Source organism: Phocoena sinus, chromosome 3 (assembly GCF_008692025.1).
Source record: "Phocoena sinus isolate mPhoSin1 chromosome 3, mPhoSin1.pri, whole genome shotgun sequence".
Lineage (NCBI taxonomy): Eukaryota > Metazoa > Chordata > Mammalia > Artiodactyla > Phocoenidae > Phocoena > Phocoena sinus.
The window spans coordinates 80,670,128-80,687,672 of NC_045765.1; the positions used below are offsets into that span (position 1 = coordinate 80,670,128).

General features: G+C 36.1%; 1 protein-coding gene across 11 annotated transcripts in view; it reads left to right on the forward strand.

The window, feature by feature from the left end:
• The window catches only part of APC (APC regulator of WNT signaling pathway), a 148,779-nt gene that overhangs the window by 55,889 nt on the left and 75,345 nt on the right, over positions 1 to 17,545 (forward strand). For 7 of the 11 annotated variants that reach the window (XM_032625539.1, XM_032625543.1, XM_032625549.1 and 4 more), the window contains exons 2-3: positions 1,967 to 2,119; positions 11,883 to 11,967. In XM_032625539.1, coding sequence (XP_032481430.1) covers positions 1,985 to 2,119; positions 11,883 to 11,967 — 220 coding nt within the window. In that variant the 5' untranslated portion in view covers positions 1,967 to 1,984. The remainder of the gene's footprint in view (positions 1 to 1,966; positions 2,120 to 11,882; positions 11,968 to 17,545) is intronic. The other 4 variants (XM_032625538.1, XM_032625545.1, XM_032625542.1 and 1 more) reach the window with 1 other exon arrangement.

Consider the following 17,545-nt stretch of genomic DNA (forward strand, 5'->3'; position numbering starts at 1 on the left):
CTGAATTCCTTTCCCTCCAGTGAAGAGCAGTTTTAGTAGTCTCGTGTTCATTTTGCCCATCTGGTTCTTTTTGTAATTGTGTGAGGTTATAACCTCTGTGTCTTAGCATACTTCTGTGTACTTTGCTCTTTCTCTGTGTTATTACCTTTTCTCTTATTTTATTGTTTTAGTGGAAAATTACCTGTTAGGATTTTATTTGAAATGAAGAATTTTAGGGCTTACATTATTAAATACTGTCAGATCCCCACTTCTGTCACATGGTTTTTAATGTGCTACCTCTTTCCAGACCTGCTTATTAGTGGTATGGTGTAAAACAGATAAGTGACCCCACCTATGAATTTCTCCCTTGTTTTTGAGACATCTCTGTCTTTTTCAAGGGGGTGAATTATTCTTCACCTCTTGTCCATTGATTGGGGGACTGGGGCTTACAACAATAGATCAACAGTAGGTCTTACTAAGGAAGTTATGTTTCAAGTGTATTTTCGTAATATAACTTACACATCACTTTTATTTTTAGACCCTCCTTTTGTTTCTTAATTCTGACAATATCCCTGTAAATTAGAACAGGTAGTAAATGTCCACTGTACAAATGGTGAAATGAATTTCAATGAAGGGGCAAAGGTAAAAACAGGACCAAGACTGAAATTAAGACCCAGATCTCCAAATACAAGTCATTCTTTTAAGCAGTAAAGACTTTTGTGAGTGATCCCCACCTCCCAGGATTCCGTTTCCTCCTCAGGAATCGGTGGGTTGCACCAGGTTTATCATTGACTCTAGCCATTCGTGAACAGACGAGACTTGAGTCCCTTGATTTCCCTTGTTAGGGACCTTCCAGTTCCTGAACCCCCAATATTGTCATGACTAGCCAGTGTTATAATTTGTCTGCCTTATTTTGTGTAGTGGATTTTTATTACAGAAACATTTTTTTAAATGTCCAGATCTTTAAGTATTGCTTGAGTACAAACTTTGTTATACTTTTTAGCTTTTAAATATAGGTAGAATTTTATTTATTCCTAAGTGAGTTTGGGATTAAACTAAAAAGAGAATCTGGGTCTTTGAAACTTGGTTAGTCTGAACGTAACTCCTAGCATTCTCTAATTCTTCAGGCCAAGGGCCTCTTATTACCTGGCTATCTTCTATATCTTTCTTTTCTCCCCTCTTCTTTCATAGTCTTGTAATTAACAGCCAGGCTCTTCTTCACTTCTCTTTGACAGTCTCTACTCCTGAAGGCATCAGTTTTCTTTAAGTGTCTTTCAGCCTCAGTCTGAACACAGTGGGTCCCAAGATGCATATGCCATAGCATGGCCTGTTATATTCATCCTTTTGGATGAATGTATTAGAATTTATACTAGTAATTATTATCATCTTTCTATCCAAAAGATTTGAAGTCTCAATCTACACTTCTCCCTTGTGTCCATTTTGTTAATGACTGCCTTTTTAATGACGCCTTCCTGGAACTTCATACTTCCCTATGGATGATGTTTGAGACTAGCCTTTTATCAAATGAAAAGTGGTAGAATGCAATACCTAATCTCATTAATCCATTCTGGCTTTAAAATTATGTGACTATTGGAAAAAATCCAGAAATAAATTAATATTACCAATATAAATAAATTTCTTATCAATGATTATATTTCCTAAGTCTTGGCATTTAAAATATCTTTAAAACCTTCTAAAAAATTCTAACCTGATAGAAATCTCATCCACCTGTGAAAAGACAAATGTTTTCAAACACTACTGAAGTTCTCTTCTATTTTAGTCCTATCTGTCTTTAATTAAGACCCCAGTATTTCATCCTCTTAGAAAGATGCTGCTACTTGCACAATATTGTTTTGCGATGGAAACTACTACATAAACACAATTCTTCTTATTAAGTGTCTCCAGGGTTTTGTTTATCCCTTTCTTTGTAAACAAGCAGCCACTATATTTTTAGTAGTGAATTTCAAAATCCTTTTTAACCTTATAGGTCCAAGGGTAGCCAAGGATGGCTGCAGCTTCATATGATCAGTTGTTAAAGCAAGTTGAGGCACTGAAGATGGAGAACTCAAATCTTCGACAAGAGCTAGAAGATAATTCCAATCATCTTACAAAACTGGAAACTGAGGCATCTAATATGAAGGTATCAAGACTGTGACTTTTAATTGTAGTTTATCCATTTTTATTCAGTACTCCTTTCTGTAAACTTGGGATTAGACACTTCACTTACTTAAAAGTGTGTTGTAAGTTAAGCAATAATATGTAAACTCTTTCTTGCAAAAGTTAACATTTATATTTTTAAACAAAATGTTTTGAATTCATCCAGCAAATCATATAAAGAAAATGATTGTAAAACCCCAATGACTCATTAGTTAGTTCTTAGTTATTTTTAAGCTTAAAAATAAAAGGCCAACTTAACCGTCACTATAGTGAGGGTGGGTATTCTGTGTAATTCATAGAAACTAGCCTCACAACCTTAGAATATATCTCAAGTATTAAATATTGCCATCATCCCCAACTCTCTCAGATCTTGTCTTCACTTAAGTGCTACAATGATAGATGGTCAAGAAAATCAGGGTGCCCTAGTGGGAAGAGTCCTGAACTGAAAGTCAGTACCTGGTCCTGTTCCTGGTTTTGTCATAAGCTAAACTACATACTCTAGGGTACCCTTCTAGAGGTTGCCTTATTTGGAAAATACAGTCATTGCACTAGCATAGATGATTTCCATGACACCTTCACACCCTGAAATTGGTTTCCCAAATAACACTGAAAAGCTGTGATAACCTCCACGACAAGTTATAAAATATTAAGTCTGCACTGGGGAAAATACGTTCTAATTTCAAAATAATTAAGGTTAAAACTTTAACTGTTTTAATTTCCAGCTTAGGCAGATTCTCCTCTCCCTGAATTTAATAACTTTATAGAATTGGAGATTCAACAAAACTGTTACCTCCTTCTCTTTTAAAAAATTCTTCCTGCTACGTGTTGTTTCTGTGCCTTGGCTATTTTAACCATCTGGGTTTCCGACCCTTTCTTCCTGTCTGCTCACTACTCTCATTCCGTATTCATTTCCTAGTCTCTTCTAGTTCTTTTTCCATGCATTTTGAGGTCTCCCTTATTCTTCAAGCTTCTGTATATCACTGAACTATTTTTGCTCCTCTTTTAGTTTTGTATTCATTATCATAACAGTTCAGCCTTTTACTCATATGAGCTTTTCTTTCTTTTTCTTTCTTTCTTTCTTTTCTTTCTTTCTTTTTTTCTTTCTTTCTTTTTCTCTCTTTCTTTCTCTCTCTCTTCCTCTTTTTCTTTCTCTCCCTCCCTCCCTATGTATCTATAAATCTTTTCCACTCTAATTGCCTATTTCTATGGCAGTAGCAATTGACAGGTCTCCAAGATACCTACCTCAAGTCCTTTTGGAGATTAAGTAGACTATAAAGAAATATTTTTTCTCACCACAGACTTTGGGTGACCTTAAAAACAGCTGACTCAGTTACCTACTAGGTTAAAAAAGTATAGTCTGGTATTTTAACACAGATCAACATAATATATCTAAAATTATTGTACATGGCATGTGGTTTTAAAAGTTTAAAGATAAAAAACTTAAAATTCCCAGCAGGACTACTCTTTCATCTACTTCAGAAGTATACTTAGTAGGGAATTCTTCCTGGCATGCCTATCTCAATGTCTCTTTTGTAGTGCAGAATTCTGAGGTCCTTTTAAAAGTTGTTGGGTTTTTTTTTTAAACTACTTGAGCAAATTCAAAATTCATTTTTGGGAAACATTTTAACCTATCTTTAGATCCATCTCCATGTTGAAATGGAATGTCTCTCAGAGTAACAATACAAGTCAGACCCTTATATTTCTACACTAGAATATCAGGGTGACCTCTTAGCCATGTGGTATAATATACATCATGAGTATTACTATTTAATATTAAATACTAATTAAATACTAATATTGTCTGAATTCAGCTGTGAATTGGTTATTACTCAGCAAGTGCTTTTACAGACATCCTTGCTAAGCCATCCACGTATTTCTTCAGGATTGGGTGTATGTTATCATAGCAGTTACGACCTTGTACTGAAATTATTTATGTATCTCTCCTTTTAAGAGGCTTTATGTATGGTGTTAAAGAATAGGAACCATGACCTGTTTATTTTGTCTTAGAATATTGAGTTGTGAAAAGACACTTGGAAACATTGGCACTTCTTACACTGGATTAAAGTTAATCCAAAACAATGGTTATTTCTCAAAAAATCACTTATTAGACTTTGGAATACATCATATGATCTTGAATTATGTTTACTGATCATTAACATATTTACTCTATGGAAGGCAAGGTGTGTCTCCTCCAACTAGATATCTCAGGATTTCTGAAGTTTATGCAGTAGTACCATCTAGTGGCAAAAGAGAATACTGCTTTGCTATTGATTACATGTCATTGATACTATAAAAATATTTTGTGTGTGTGTGTCAGGAAAGTATGTGTACAACAGTTAGGGAAATGTGAACACTGTATATTTGAGAATATTAAGGAAATGCTTATTTTTTACATATAATGATGGCATTGTGATTGTGTTTAGAAAGAATCCCTGTGTAAATATACATATCGAATTTTTTTTTTTTTTTTTTGCGGTACGTGGGCCTCTCACTATTGTGGCCTCTCCTGTTGTGGAGCACAGGCTCCGGACGCGCAGGCTCAGCGGCCATGGCTCACGGGCCCAGCCGCTCCGCAGCATGTGGGATCTTCCCAGACCGGGGCACGAACTCGTGTCCCCTGCATCGGCAGGCGGACTCTCATCCACTGCGCCACCAGGGAAGCCCGTATATCGAATTTTTTTACAGAAGAAACAGTGTGTCTGAGATTTGTTTTTCAGATAAATTTGGGTTGTAGGGGAAAGAAGAAAATGGTTATGGGTATAGATGAAAGAAGCCCATGAGTTGATAGTTACTGAAGTAAGATGTGAGGATACATAGGAGTTTGTTATATTGTTCTCTGCATTTATGTATATATTTGACATTTCTGTAATTAAAATAAAATACAGATTTTGTGGGATTTCAATGAGATAAATGCAGCAATTACAGCTAAACTTAAGAGAAATTATGTACTATATTTTTTACTCCAGGGCTAGAAATGAACGTGATTTACTTTAAAATGGTGAGCATAGCAACAAGGTAAATATGGTGTGTTGTGAAGCATTTAAACTGAGATATGGCATGGTATAGAAAAAATTATCTTTAGGTAAAATATTAATCAACTATTTTTATCTTTTTTGTATTTTAGCAAAATGAAATATTTATAACTTGCTCTGTAAACTATAAAACCATACACGGAAAGCATCTTTTATTTTCAGAGTATAAGAAACAATGAGAAGTAGAAATTCAAATTGGCACATTTCATAATTTATTTTGAAGATTTAATTATCAAGTATACTTTTATCTGGTAATGAAAAGAATAAATAACTATTATATATTGAGAAAAACAGAAGTGAGTCAAGCAGAAACCCCCTTGAAGTGACACAGTTGATCATTGATAAATATTTCCTATTTACTGATATGACCACAACATATTTTGTCTCTAATAATTAAGTCTCTGATGTTTTTAAAATCTTAAAATGTTTTTTAAAATAATGTGATTATGTAATGTAACTAAGTAATTTTTTAAAACCAAACTTCCAGAGCCATGGCCGCTGAGCCTGCGCGTCCGGAGCCTGTACTCCGCAACAGGAGACAGCCACAACAGTGAGAGGCCCACGTACCGCAACAAAAAAAAAACCAAACTTCCAGAATTTATAAAGACAAATGAATATTCTCTCCTTTAAAATTTACATATTAATTTAAAAAGCTGTCATTTCTCAAAACATTTTTTTGAAGTATTTTATTTGGAATTGCTTTGCAGTTGTGTTGCATTTTCTCTTAAACACTCTCTGAAATTGAGGACTTCTTTAAGGTTGTATGCAGCATGCAGCCCCAGGCCATCATTCAGTACTACTGCAGCAACTAGAAAACACTGGACAAAAAATTTAAATCGTACTTTTAAAGACATTGGAGAACTGTGAAATCATCAAGGACTGTATTAACTAAAATTCCTAAGAAGAAAGAGCCCTTTATAGATGAGCTGAGATCACTGGTAATTTTCTTCCCCAGGGGTATTTGCTATTTCCAGGGACAGACTGATAATTCATCACTGGCACAGGACTCTACTGGAGGAAAGAAACTGTTGGAGGTCTTGACAAACACGTGGGCAGATGTGAAGTATTGACATTTAGAGGAGCTCCAAATGCATGGCTAGTTTTCCCAAATTTTCTCCAAATGCATGGGGCATTGGCTGAGTCTTGCTGTGGGGAAGGATGCTGGGGATGGACTGTGGAGGCAGGATGTTAGGAGGCCATGTCCTGCTAGAGGAATACTCATACAACAGGTCTCCTCAGTTTAAGTGTAGAGGAGAGAGACATGCAAGGAACTTGGCAAACCAAATCAGACATGAAGTTCACTTAAACTGCACCTGCAACCTATTTTCAGTTATTGGATGAAGGAAATCAGACCCCAGTGGTGGAAAGGGCAAACTCTTTGAGGCAAAATCTGATCTGAAGTCTGTATTGTTCTTGTATACATAATGACTAGCATGCAGTTAAAAGTTACAAGAAATACAAAGAAATAGGAAAATGACTGATAATCAAAAGAACAAATAGAAAATAGAAGCAAATCCCAAGATGATCCATGTGTTGTAATTAGTAGTCAAAGATTTTAACATAATTTAAGTGTTTTGAGAAAAAAGAAAAGATTGGGGCTTCCCTGGTGGCGCAGTGGTTGAGAGTCCACCTGCCGATGCAGGGGACACAGGTTCGTGCCCCGGTCCAGGAAGATCCCACATTCTGCAGAGCGGCTGGGCCCGTGAGCCAAGGCCGCTGAGCCTGTGCGTCCGGAGCCTGTGCTCCGCAACAGGAGAGGCCACAACAGTGAGAGGCCCATGTACCGCAAAAAAAAAAAAAAAAGAAAAGAAAAGGTTGGATTAAATGGATGAAAAATCAGAAAATCTTGACAGAGAATTGGAATCTGTAATTAAGAAGAGTCATATAGATATTCTATAACTGAAATATTTTTGACATTAACTTATTGGATGGGCTTGGTCACAAGTTAAACACAGGATTAATGAACTAGTGAGAAGATAGAATTAGTGAACATGTAGAAAGGTCAATAGAAAAATATCCAAACTGAAGCACAGAAGAGGAAGAAAAATGGAAAACAAAAAATATGTAAGAGTTACGAGGGACACAGGCAAATAGGTAAAAGCAAATATAATTGAAGTCTTAGAAGGGGCAGGGGAAGAGAATGGAGCAAAAGTAATATTTAAAGACATAGTAGCTGAGAATGTAAAGCTGTTGTAAAGTTATTAAGACAATGTGGTAATTAGAGTAGATTAGTAGACTAAGAGCAATAGAGTTGAGAAAAATACCTACATATATATGGTCACCTGATTTATGATCCAGGCATCCCTGCAGATCAGTGGGGAAAGGCTGGTTTTTTCAATAAATGGTGCAGAGGCAATTAAATATCTGTATGAAGGAAAAAAAACCCAAAAAAGAACCAAGAGCTCTACCTCAAATCATATGCAAAAAAGTAATTCAGGTAAATCATATGCAAAAAATGTAAATGTGAAAACAGAACAGTTTCCTTCTGGAAGAAAACTTAGGGAATAGCTTCATCTCCTTAGAGTAGGCAAAGATTTCTTAAATAGAATGCCAAAGGACTAAAAATTTATCAGTGGGACATCATTAAAACCGACAGCTTTTGTTCATCAAAAGTCTCCATTATGTTTCTGGAAGAAAATATAGGGTAATATCGCTTTGACCTTCATGAAGGCAAAATTTCTTAGTACACATAAAGCTGTAAACATAAAAGAAAAAAGGTATAAAATGAATGTCATCAAATTTAAAACTTAAAATCTTTTCAAAAGACTTCATTAAGAAAATGAAAAGACAAGGCATCGACTGGAAGAAAATATTTGCAGTACGTATATCTGATAAAGGACTTGTTTCAGAATATACAAAGAATTTTTACAAACCAAGAATTTTAAAAGTCCAGTTTTTAAAATCTGGCCCAAAACTTGAAAAGGCAATTCAGAAAAGAAGGTAAATGGTCAGTAAGCACATGTAAAGGGATTCAACATCCTTTATCCTCAGGGAAGTGCAAATATCATTTCATTCCTACTCAAATCACTAAAATTTAAAAGACTGATCATGCCAAATGTGGAACATCAAGATGCTTATACATTGCTGGTAGGAGTATAAAATGGCACATCATCTTTGGAAAACCATTCAGCAGTTTCTTTTAAAGTTAAACCCTATGACTCAGCGTTTAAACTTCCAGATATACACTCAAGAGAAGTGAGTACATGTGTCCACCTGAAGATATGTGCAAAAATGTTTATAGTAGCATTCTTCATAATAGCCTCCAAACTGGCAACAACCCAAATGTCCATCAAGAGGGAGAATAAAGGATAAATCAGTTGAGGTGCATTCATATAGTGGATAGCTACATAGCATTAAAAAAAAAAAAATAGCTGATACATGCAACAGCATAAATAAATCTCATAGAAATTTTGGTGAGCAAAAAACGTGAGACACAAAAGACTGTATACGGTATGATTTCATTTATATGCAGTTCACAAGCATGCCAACTAATAGATACAGAATTCAGAATACTGGTTACCTCTGGGGAGTGAATATTGATTGGTAAGGGGCAAAAGGGAACCTTCTGAGATGCTGGAAATGTTCTGTGTCTTCCCTGGGTAGTGATTACATGGATACTTAGATTACATCAGAAACTTAATATTGGTGTACTTTTCATATGTATGTTGTATCTCAGTAAAGCAGAAAAAAAATTAGGGCTAATTTTTATCATGGAATAGCCATAAACTATTCACAACAAAGTAGTGAGTAATGTAGTCATGCTGGATGATGTCATCTTGAGGGAAGGTAACTGGATCTAACTATGAATTAATAACGTGTGCATTTTTTTTCTTTTTTTGGTGAGGTTCATAACTCAGAATGTACAAAAATTTAATGGAACATATTGGAATGAGTAGCTTCCAAGGTGGCTGCTTTGAAAGTCTTAAAAAAAATTTTTTTAAACCTTAAATTTCAATAGTTTTATTTATTTTTGTGGTTAGAACTTTTATCAACAGACTACTAACCACATGCACAGAAACTTAAAAAAAAAACATACTACAAGCTGTGCATATATACTGTTTATAAAAATTAGGAAATATGGGCAAACAAAAAGAGATATCAAAATCACCCATTTAAATAATGTTTTTAATACCAGCAGTAACCTTTAATAATGTGTATATTTTTCTCTCTGTGCATTTTATGCAGGCATGCATTTAATGGGATCGTATTTTGAAGCATGCTTTTTAATTTAATATAGTCATCTTTTTATGTCACTAAATATTTTATAATATTTTCATAGTTCTGTAATATTCCATTGTATGGCTAATGCTATAAGTTTATTTAATCCTTTATTGTTGGACATGTAGGTTTACATAGCCTTTTAATTTCTATTGTTGGTGTTATTTTAATTTTTCTTTATTATTTTTTAACATGTTTCTTAAAAACTGTTAATGTGCCATCAGTTTTGAAAAATCAGGTATATGTCCTATGAGATGCCAAGGATTTCTTTTTCTTGTTGTTTTTGAACTCTTAAGTACTTGTACCTTTTCTAAAAACAATATTTTTTTGTAATACCTGTTGTTTTAAAATTAGGAAACCAAAAACAAGCAAAAAATTTGCTTGCAATTCTAACTTCCATAGAATGCTACTGCGAACTCTTGATGATAGGCTATGAAGAATAATCTTGTATAAAGAGAGACCTGATCAGAGCTGTGTTTTAAAAGGCTTACTCTGATAGTTCTGTGCAAGGTAGGACCATTTAGGAGTTTATTTTAGTAGTTTTGAGGTTAATAACCAGGATAGTGACAGTAAGAATAGAAATTTGATAACTGATTGGGAAGATGAAGGAGGGGATGCTGAGGATTTGAGCCTGGTGGTACAAAAGAAGGCTATTGCCATTTAACTGAAGGAATACAAGGCGAAGAACAGGTTTTAGGGGCACAAAATGATAGTTCGGACATTTACATGTGCAGTGCATATCATCCAGATGCACTGGATGTAAAGCATCTATCAGTTATACTGGGAAAGTGAGTCCGAAATTTGCAAGTGAGGTTAGGATTAGACATATAATTGGAAGTCATTTGAGAAAGGCAGTTGTTGAATTGTGAGACTGAGGATTATAAGAAATAGGGATAAGATTAAAGGATCATTGAAAGACTACAAGCAGCAGTGGATGGAAGGAGAATTGGGATCCTAAACACTGCAGGTAGCCTACAGTGGTAATCTCAAACTTTATGGAAGAGATGGTGTCCTGATGTTTATACCAAATGTTTTAGAGTAATCTACATTCATTAGAGCAAGGCATCCCTGTGCAAATTTATTTCCTATCCCCCAGTTGTGATACACTCTGACATAATTTCTGAACGTGGATATCTGTCACCTCCACGTTCCCACGTCTACTTATCTAAGCCTTTTAACCTCCAACATGGTCTATTATTTGAAGGTCAGATCTTAAGGTCACAGGCTATTTCTTGTTGTTAACATAGGGATTCTTTTCTTAATGCTTATAATGTCACTGTCAAGGTAAAGCAGTGAAGTTGTCTTTGCTACATTTACTCACTTTTTGACAGATTTCCTTTTCAATCTATTTATGGATCATTTTTCATATAGAGGAACACTGCCCATAGCTATAAGATTGTAAATGTTCAAATACACTGTTTTGCATTTGGAAACCTAGTTGGCCAACAAAAGATTTTGCTGTGAACTAGAATGGGATGCCTCAGAATATATAAAATGTAAATGTATATAAATTACAGAAAAACTAATAGAAGATGAAAGTTCCCAACCTTCTTTGACAAAAATTTATCAACAGAAGGATTTAGATGGGAAAGGAAATAATGGATCAAAAGTCAGGAGACAGTGAGCATACAGTCACTTAACTATCTGCTGATTATAAATCAGTGTACTAGTAGAATGTACATAAATGTAGTATATAAAAGCTTGCTGTTTATTGGGGTGTTAAATAAAACAGCATACTGTGTTAATCTGGTGTTTTTCATGGCCATGTTGGTATAAGCTTAAGAGACATGGATTTTAAACACATAACTAGCTTTTATGCCTCGGGCAAGTCTTTGAGTCTCAGTTGATCTCTGAAAGATGAGAATGATCCACTTTGCTATATTATTTCATAAGTTGCAGATAATATATCTTAACTATTCCATATATATAGTATATTGCATGGAGACCACCCATAATCACCATTATCACAAAATATCACTGTTGTTGGGCTATAATTTATTATTCATAATTAGCAATAGGTAATATATGTAGAGTACTTTACAATTTATGATATGTTTTCAGATAACCTGAAATCACTTTGTTCCCCAAGCAGACCTAAATGCCAAGAAATGTAGAAGCATGTCTTCAAAAAGTTATTTAGGGGACTTCCCTGGTGGCACAGTAGTTACGAATCTGCCTGCCAATGCAGGGGACACGGGTTTGATCTCTGGTCCAGGAAGATCCCACATGCCATGGAGCAACTAAGCCCATGAGCCACAACTACTGAGCCTGTGCTCTGGAGCCCATGAGCCACAACTACTGAGCCTGCACGTCACAACTACTGAGCCTGCGTGCCTAGAGCCCATCTCTGCAACAAGAGAAGCCACCGCAATGAGAACCCACACGCAGCAACGAACACCCAATGCAGCCAAAAAATTTTTTAAAAATTAAGTTGATACTATTAAAAAAAATTACTTAGAATTTTGTCATGTTAATATATTGTGTTCTTTTTTACAGGAAGTACTTAAACAACTACAAGGAAGTATTGAAGATGAAGCTATGGCTTCGTCTGGACAGATTGATTTATTAGAGCGTCTCAAAGGTAGATTTATTTATTTATTTATTTATTTATTTAACATCTTTATTGGGAGTATAATTGCTTTACAGTGGTGTGTTAGTTTCTGCTTTATAACAAAGTGAATCAGCTATACATATACATATATCAAAGGTAGATTTTTAAAAAGTGTTTTAAAGTAATTTTTTTAAGCTCTAGTTGTCAGCTTTAGGTGTATATACCCAAGTACAGCTTCTCTTGTTTAGAATGTTGGTATTGGGTTTTCTTGGCTTTGAATAAACTATTTTAGATTCCTTCCTTGATAATTTTCAGCTCTTTCTAAAACTCATTGCTGTTCCACTAGTCACTAAATAGGCCTTTAATAAGCTGTATGCTACAAACTGGGCCCACTGCTTCATTTGAAGGAGTCAGTGACCTTCTTTGTTCCGTCCAGGATAGAAGTGCTTTATCTTCATACATATGGCCTGATTTTTCGTGGGACTGTTTCTCTTATAGAACCAGGAGTCAATGAATTTCTCTGAGCATCAGCATTTGTGATAAGGATTTCTTCTGTTTCCTATATAAATTTGCTGCTCAATAGCTGCCATAATTTAGTACTCCTACAGGCTTTATGTAATATATATAATGTATTATCAATTATTACAAAATGGCTTAAAATCAGAGGGCTAAAATATGAACCAAAGATTTCATTTTTAAAAGATAGAACCGCCAGGAGGTGCTGAGGAGGGAGTCACAGGGTGGCTCAGTGTGCTGTGTGTAAAGTTTTCTCCGCGGGGGGCTGGATTCACCTGACAAGTTATCTCTGGAGTTCAAGTTTGAGTTGAAACCAGCCTCAAGTTTCACCTGTCCTCACTGACCCATGGATTTCTGTGTGACCAGCTGTGTGGGTTACAGGCTCTAGGTGCTCCAACCAAGTGTCAGGGCTGTGCCTCTGAGGTGAGAGAGCTAAGTTCAGGACATTGGTCCACAAAAGACATCCCAGCTCCACATAATATCAAACGGCAAAAATCTCCCAGAGATCTCCATCTCAACGCCAAGACCCAGCTCCACTCAACGACTGCCAAGCTACAGTGCTGGACATCCTATGCCAAACAACTAGCAAGACAGGAACACAACCCCACCCATTAGCAGAGAGGCTGCCTAAAATCATAATAAGGCCACAGACACCCCAAAACACACCACCAGACGTGGACCTGCCCACCAGAAAGACAAGATCCAGCCTCTTCCACCAGGACACAGGCACTAGTCCCCTCCACCAAGAAGCCTACACAACCCATTGAACCAACCTTAGCCACTGGGGGCAGACACCAAAAACAATGGGAACTACGAACCTGCAGCCTGCGAAAAGGAGACCCCAAACACAGTAAGTTAAGTAAAATGAGAAGACAGAGAAACACACAGCAGATGAAGGAGCAAGGCAAAAACCCACCAGACCTAACAAATGAAGAGGAAATAGGCAGTCTACCTGAAAAAGAATGCAGAATAATGATAGTAAAGATGATCCAAAATCTTGGAAATAAAATGGAGAAAATACAAGAAATGTTTAACAAGGACCTAGAAGAACTAAAGAGCAAACAAACAGTGATGAACAACACAATAAATGAAATTAAAAATTCTCTAGAAGGGATCAATAGCAGAATAACTGAGGCAGAAGAATGGATAAGTGACCTGGAAGATAAAATAGTGGAAATAACTGCTGCAGAGCAGAATAAAGAAAAAAGAATGAAAAGAATTGAGGACAGTCTCAGAGACCTCTGGGACAACATTAAACACACCAACATTCGAATTATAGGGGTCCCAGAAGAAGAAGAGAAAAAGAAAGGGACTGAGAAAATATTTGAAGAGATTATAGTTGAAAACTTCCCTAATATGGGAAAGGAAATAGTTAATCAAGTCCAGGAAACACAGGGAGTCCCATACAGGATAAATCCAAGGAGAAACATGCCGAGACACATATTAATCAAACTATCAAAAATTAAATACAAAGAAAAAATATTAAAAGCAGCAAGGGAAAAGAAACAAATACCATACGAGGGAATCCCCATAAGGTCAACAGCTGATCTTTCAGCAGAAATTCTGTAAGCCAGAAGTGAGTGGCAGGACATATTTAAAGTGATGAAAGGGAAAAACCTACAACCAAGATTACTCTACCCAGCAAGGATCTCATTCAGATTGGACAGAGAAATTAAAACCTTTACAGACAAGCAAAAGCTAAGAGAATTCAGCACCACCAAACCAGCTTTACAACAACTGCTAAAGGAACTTCTCTAGGCAGGAAACACAAGAGAAGGAAAATACCTACAATAACAAACCCAAAACAATTAAGAAAATGGTAATAGGAACATACATATCGATAATTACCTTAAATGTAAATGGATTAAATGCTCCAACCAAAAGACATAGACTGGCTGAATGGATACAAAAACAAGACCCATATATATGCTGTCTACAAGAGACCCACTTCAGACCTAGAGACACATACAGACTGAAAATGAGGGGATGGAAAAAGATATTCCATGCAAATGGAAATCAGAAGAAAGCTGGAATGGCAATTCTCATATCAGACAAAATAAACTTTAAAGCAAACACTGTTTATTACAAGAGACAAAGAAGGACACTACATAATGATTAAGGGATCAATCCAAGAAGAAGATACAACAGTTGTAAATATTTATGCAGCCAGCATAGGAACACCTCAATACATAAGGCAAGTACTGACAGCCATAAAAGAGGAAATCGACAGTAACACAATCATAGTAGGGGACTTTAACAGCCCACTTTCACCAATGGACAGATCATCCAAAGCGAAAATAAATAAGGACGCACAAGCTTTAAATGACACATTAAATAAGATGGACTTAATTGATATTTATAGGACATTCCATCCAAAAACAACAGAATACACTTTCCCTTTTTTTTTTTTTTTTTTTTTTTTTGCGGTATGCGGGCCATTCACTGTTCTGGCCTCTCGTGTTGCGGAGCACGGGCTCCGGACACACAGGCTCAGCGGCCATGGCTCACAGGCCCAGCCGCTCCGCAGCATGTGGGATCTTCCCGGACTGGGGCACAAACCCATGTCCCCTGCATCAGCAAGAAGACTCTCAACCACTGCGCCACCAGGGAAGCCCAGAATACACTTTCTTCTCAAGTGCTCATGGAACATTCTCCAGGATAGATTATATCTTGGGTCACAAATCAAGCCTTGGTAAATTTAACAAAATTAAACTCGTATCAAGTATCTTTTCTGACCACAATGCTATAAGACTAGATATCGATTACAGGAAAATATCTGTAAAAAATACAAACACATGGAGGCTAAACAATACACTACTTAATAACCAAGAGACCACTGAAGAAATCAAAGAGGAAGTCAAAAAACACCTAGAAACAAATGACAAAACACAATGACCCCAAAGCTATGGGATGCAGCAAAAACAATTATAAGAGGGAAGTTTATAGCAATACAATCCTACCTTAAGAAACAAGAAACATCTCAAATAAACAACCTAACCTTACACCTAAAGCAATTAGAGAAAGAAGAACAAAAAGACGCCAAAATTAGCAGAAGGAAAGAAATCATAAAGATCAGATCAGAAATAAATGAAAAGGAAAAGAAGGAAACAGTAGCAAAGATCAATAAAACTAAAAGCTGGTTCTTTGAGAAGCTAAACAAAATTGATAAACCATTAGCCAGACTCATCAAGAAAAAAAGGGAGAAGACTCAAATCAATAGAATTAGAAATGAAAAAGGAGAAGTAATAACTGGCACTGCAGAAATACAAAGGATCATGAGAGATTACGACAAGCAACTATATGCCAATAAAATGGACAACTTGGAAGAAATGGACAAATTCTTAGAAATGCACAACTTTCCAAGACTGAACCAGGAAGAAATAGAAAATATGAACAGAACAATCACAAGCACTGAAATTGAAACAGTGATTAAAAATCTTCCAACAAACAAAAGCCCAGGACCAGATGGCTTCACAGGCGAATTCTATCAAACATTTAGAGAAGAGCTAACACCTATCCTTCTCAAACTCTTCCAAAGTATAGCAGATGGAGGAACACTCCCAAACGCATTCTGCAAGGCCACCATCACCCTGATACCAAAACCAGACAAAGATGTCACAAAGAAACAAAACTGCAGGCCAATATCACTGATGAACATAGATGCAAAAATCCTCAACAAAATACTAGCAAACGGAATCCAACAGCACAGTAAAAGGATCATACACCATGATAAGTTGCGGTTTATCTCAGAAGTGAAAGGATTCTTCAATATATGCAAATCAAGCAATGTGATACACCATATTAACAAATTGAAGGAGAAAAACCATATCATCTCAATAGATGCAGAGAAAGCTTTCGACAAAATTCAACACCCGTTTATGATAAAAACCCTCCAGAAAGTAGGCATAGAGGGAACTTACCTCAACATAATAAACGCCATATATGACAAACCCACAGCCAGCATTGTTCTCAGTGGTGAGAAACTGAAACCGTTTCCACTAAGATCAGGAACAAGACAAAGTTGCCCACTCTCACCACTATTATTCAACATAGTTTTGGAAGTTTTAGCCACAGCAGTCAGAGAAGAAAAAGAAATAAAAGGAATCCAAATCAGAAAAGAAGAAGGAAAGCTGTCACTGTTTGCAGATGACATGATACTATACATAGAGAATCCTAAAGATGCTACCAGAAAACTGCTAGAGCTAATCAATGAATTTTGGTAAAGTAGCAGGATACATACTTAATGCACAGAAATCTCTTGCATTCCTATACACTAATGATGAAAAATCTGACAGTGAAATTAAGAAAACACTCCCATTTACCACTGCAAGAAAAAGAATAAAATACCTAGGAATAAACCTACCTAAGGAGACAAAAGGCCTGTATGCAGAAAATTATAAGACACTGATGAAAGAAATTAAAGATGATACAAACAGATGGAGAGATATACCATGTTCTTGGATTGGAGTAATCAACATTGTGAAAATGACTATACTACCCAAAGCAATCCACAGATTCAATGCAATCCCTATCAAACTACCACTGGCATTTTACACAGAGCTAGAACAAAAAATTTCGCAAAGTGTATGGAGACACAAAAGACCCCAAATAGCCAAGGCAATCTTGAGAAAGATAAATGGAGCTGGAGGAATCAGGTTCCCGGGCTTCAGACTATACTACAAAGTTACAGTAATCAAAACAGTATGGTACTGGCACAAAAACAGAAATATAGATCAATGGAACAGGATAGAAAGCCCACAGTTAAACCCACGCACATATAGTCACCTAATCTTTGATAAAGGAGGCAAGAATATACAGTGGAGAGAAGACAGCTCTTCAATAAGTGGAGCTGGGGAAACTGGACAGGTACATGTAAAAGTATGAAATTAGAAACACTCCCTAACACCATACACAAAAATAAACTCAAAATGGATTAAAGACCTAAATGTAAGGCCAGAAACTATCAAACTCTTAGACAAAAACATAAGGAGAACACTCTTATGACATAAATCACAGCAAGATCCTTTTTGACCCACCTCCTAGAGAAATGGAAATAAAAACAAAAATAAACAAATAGGACCTAATGAAAGTT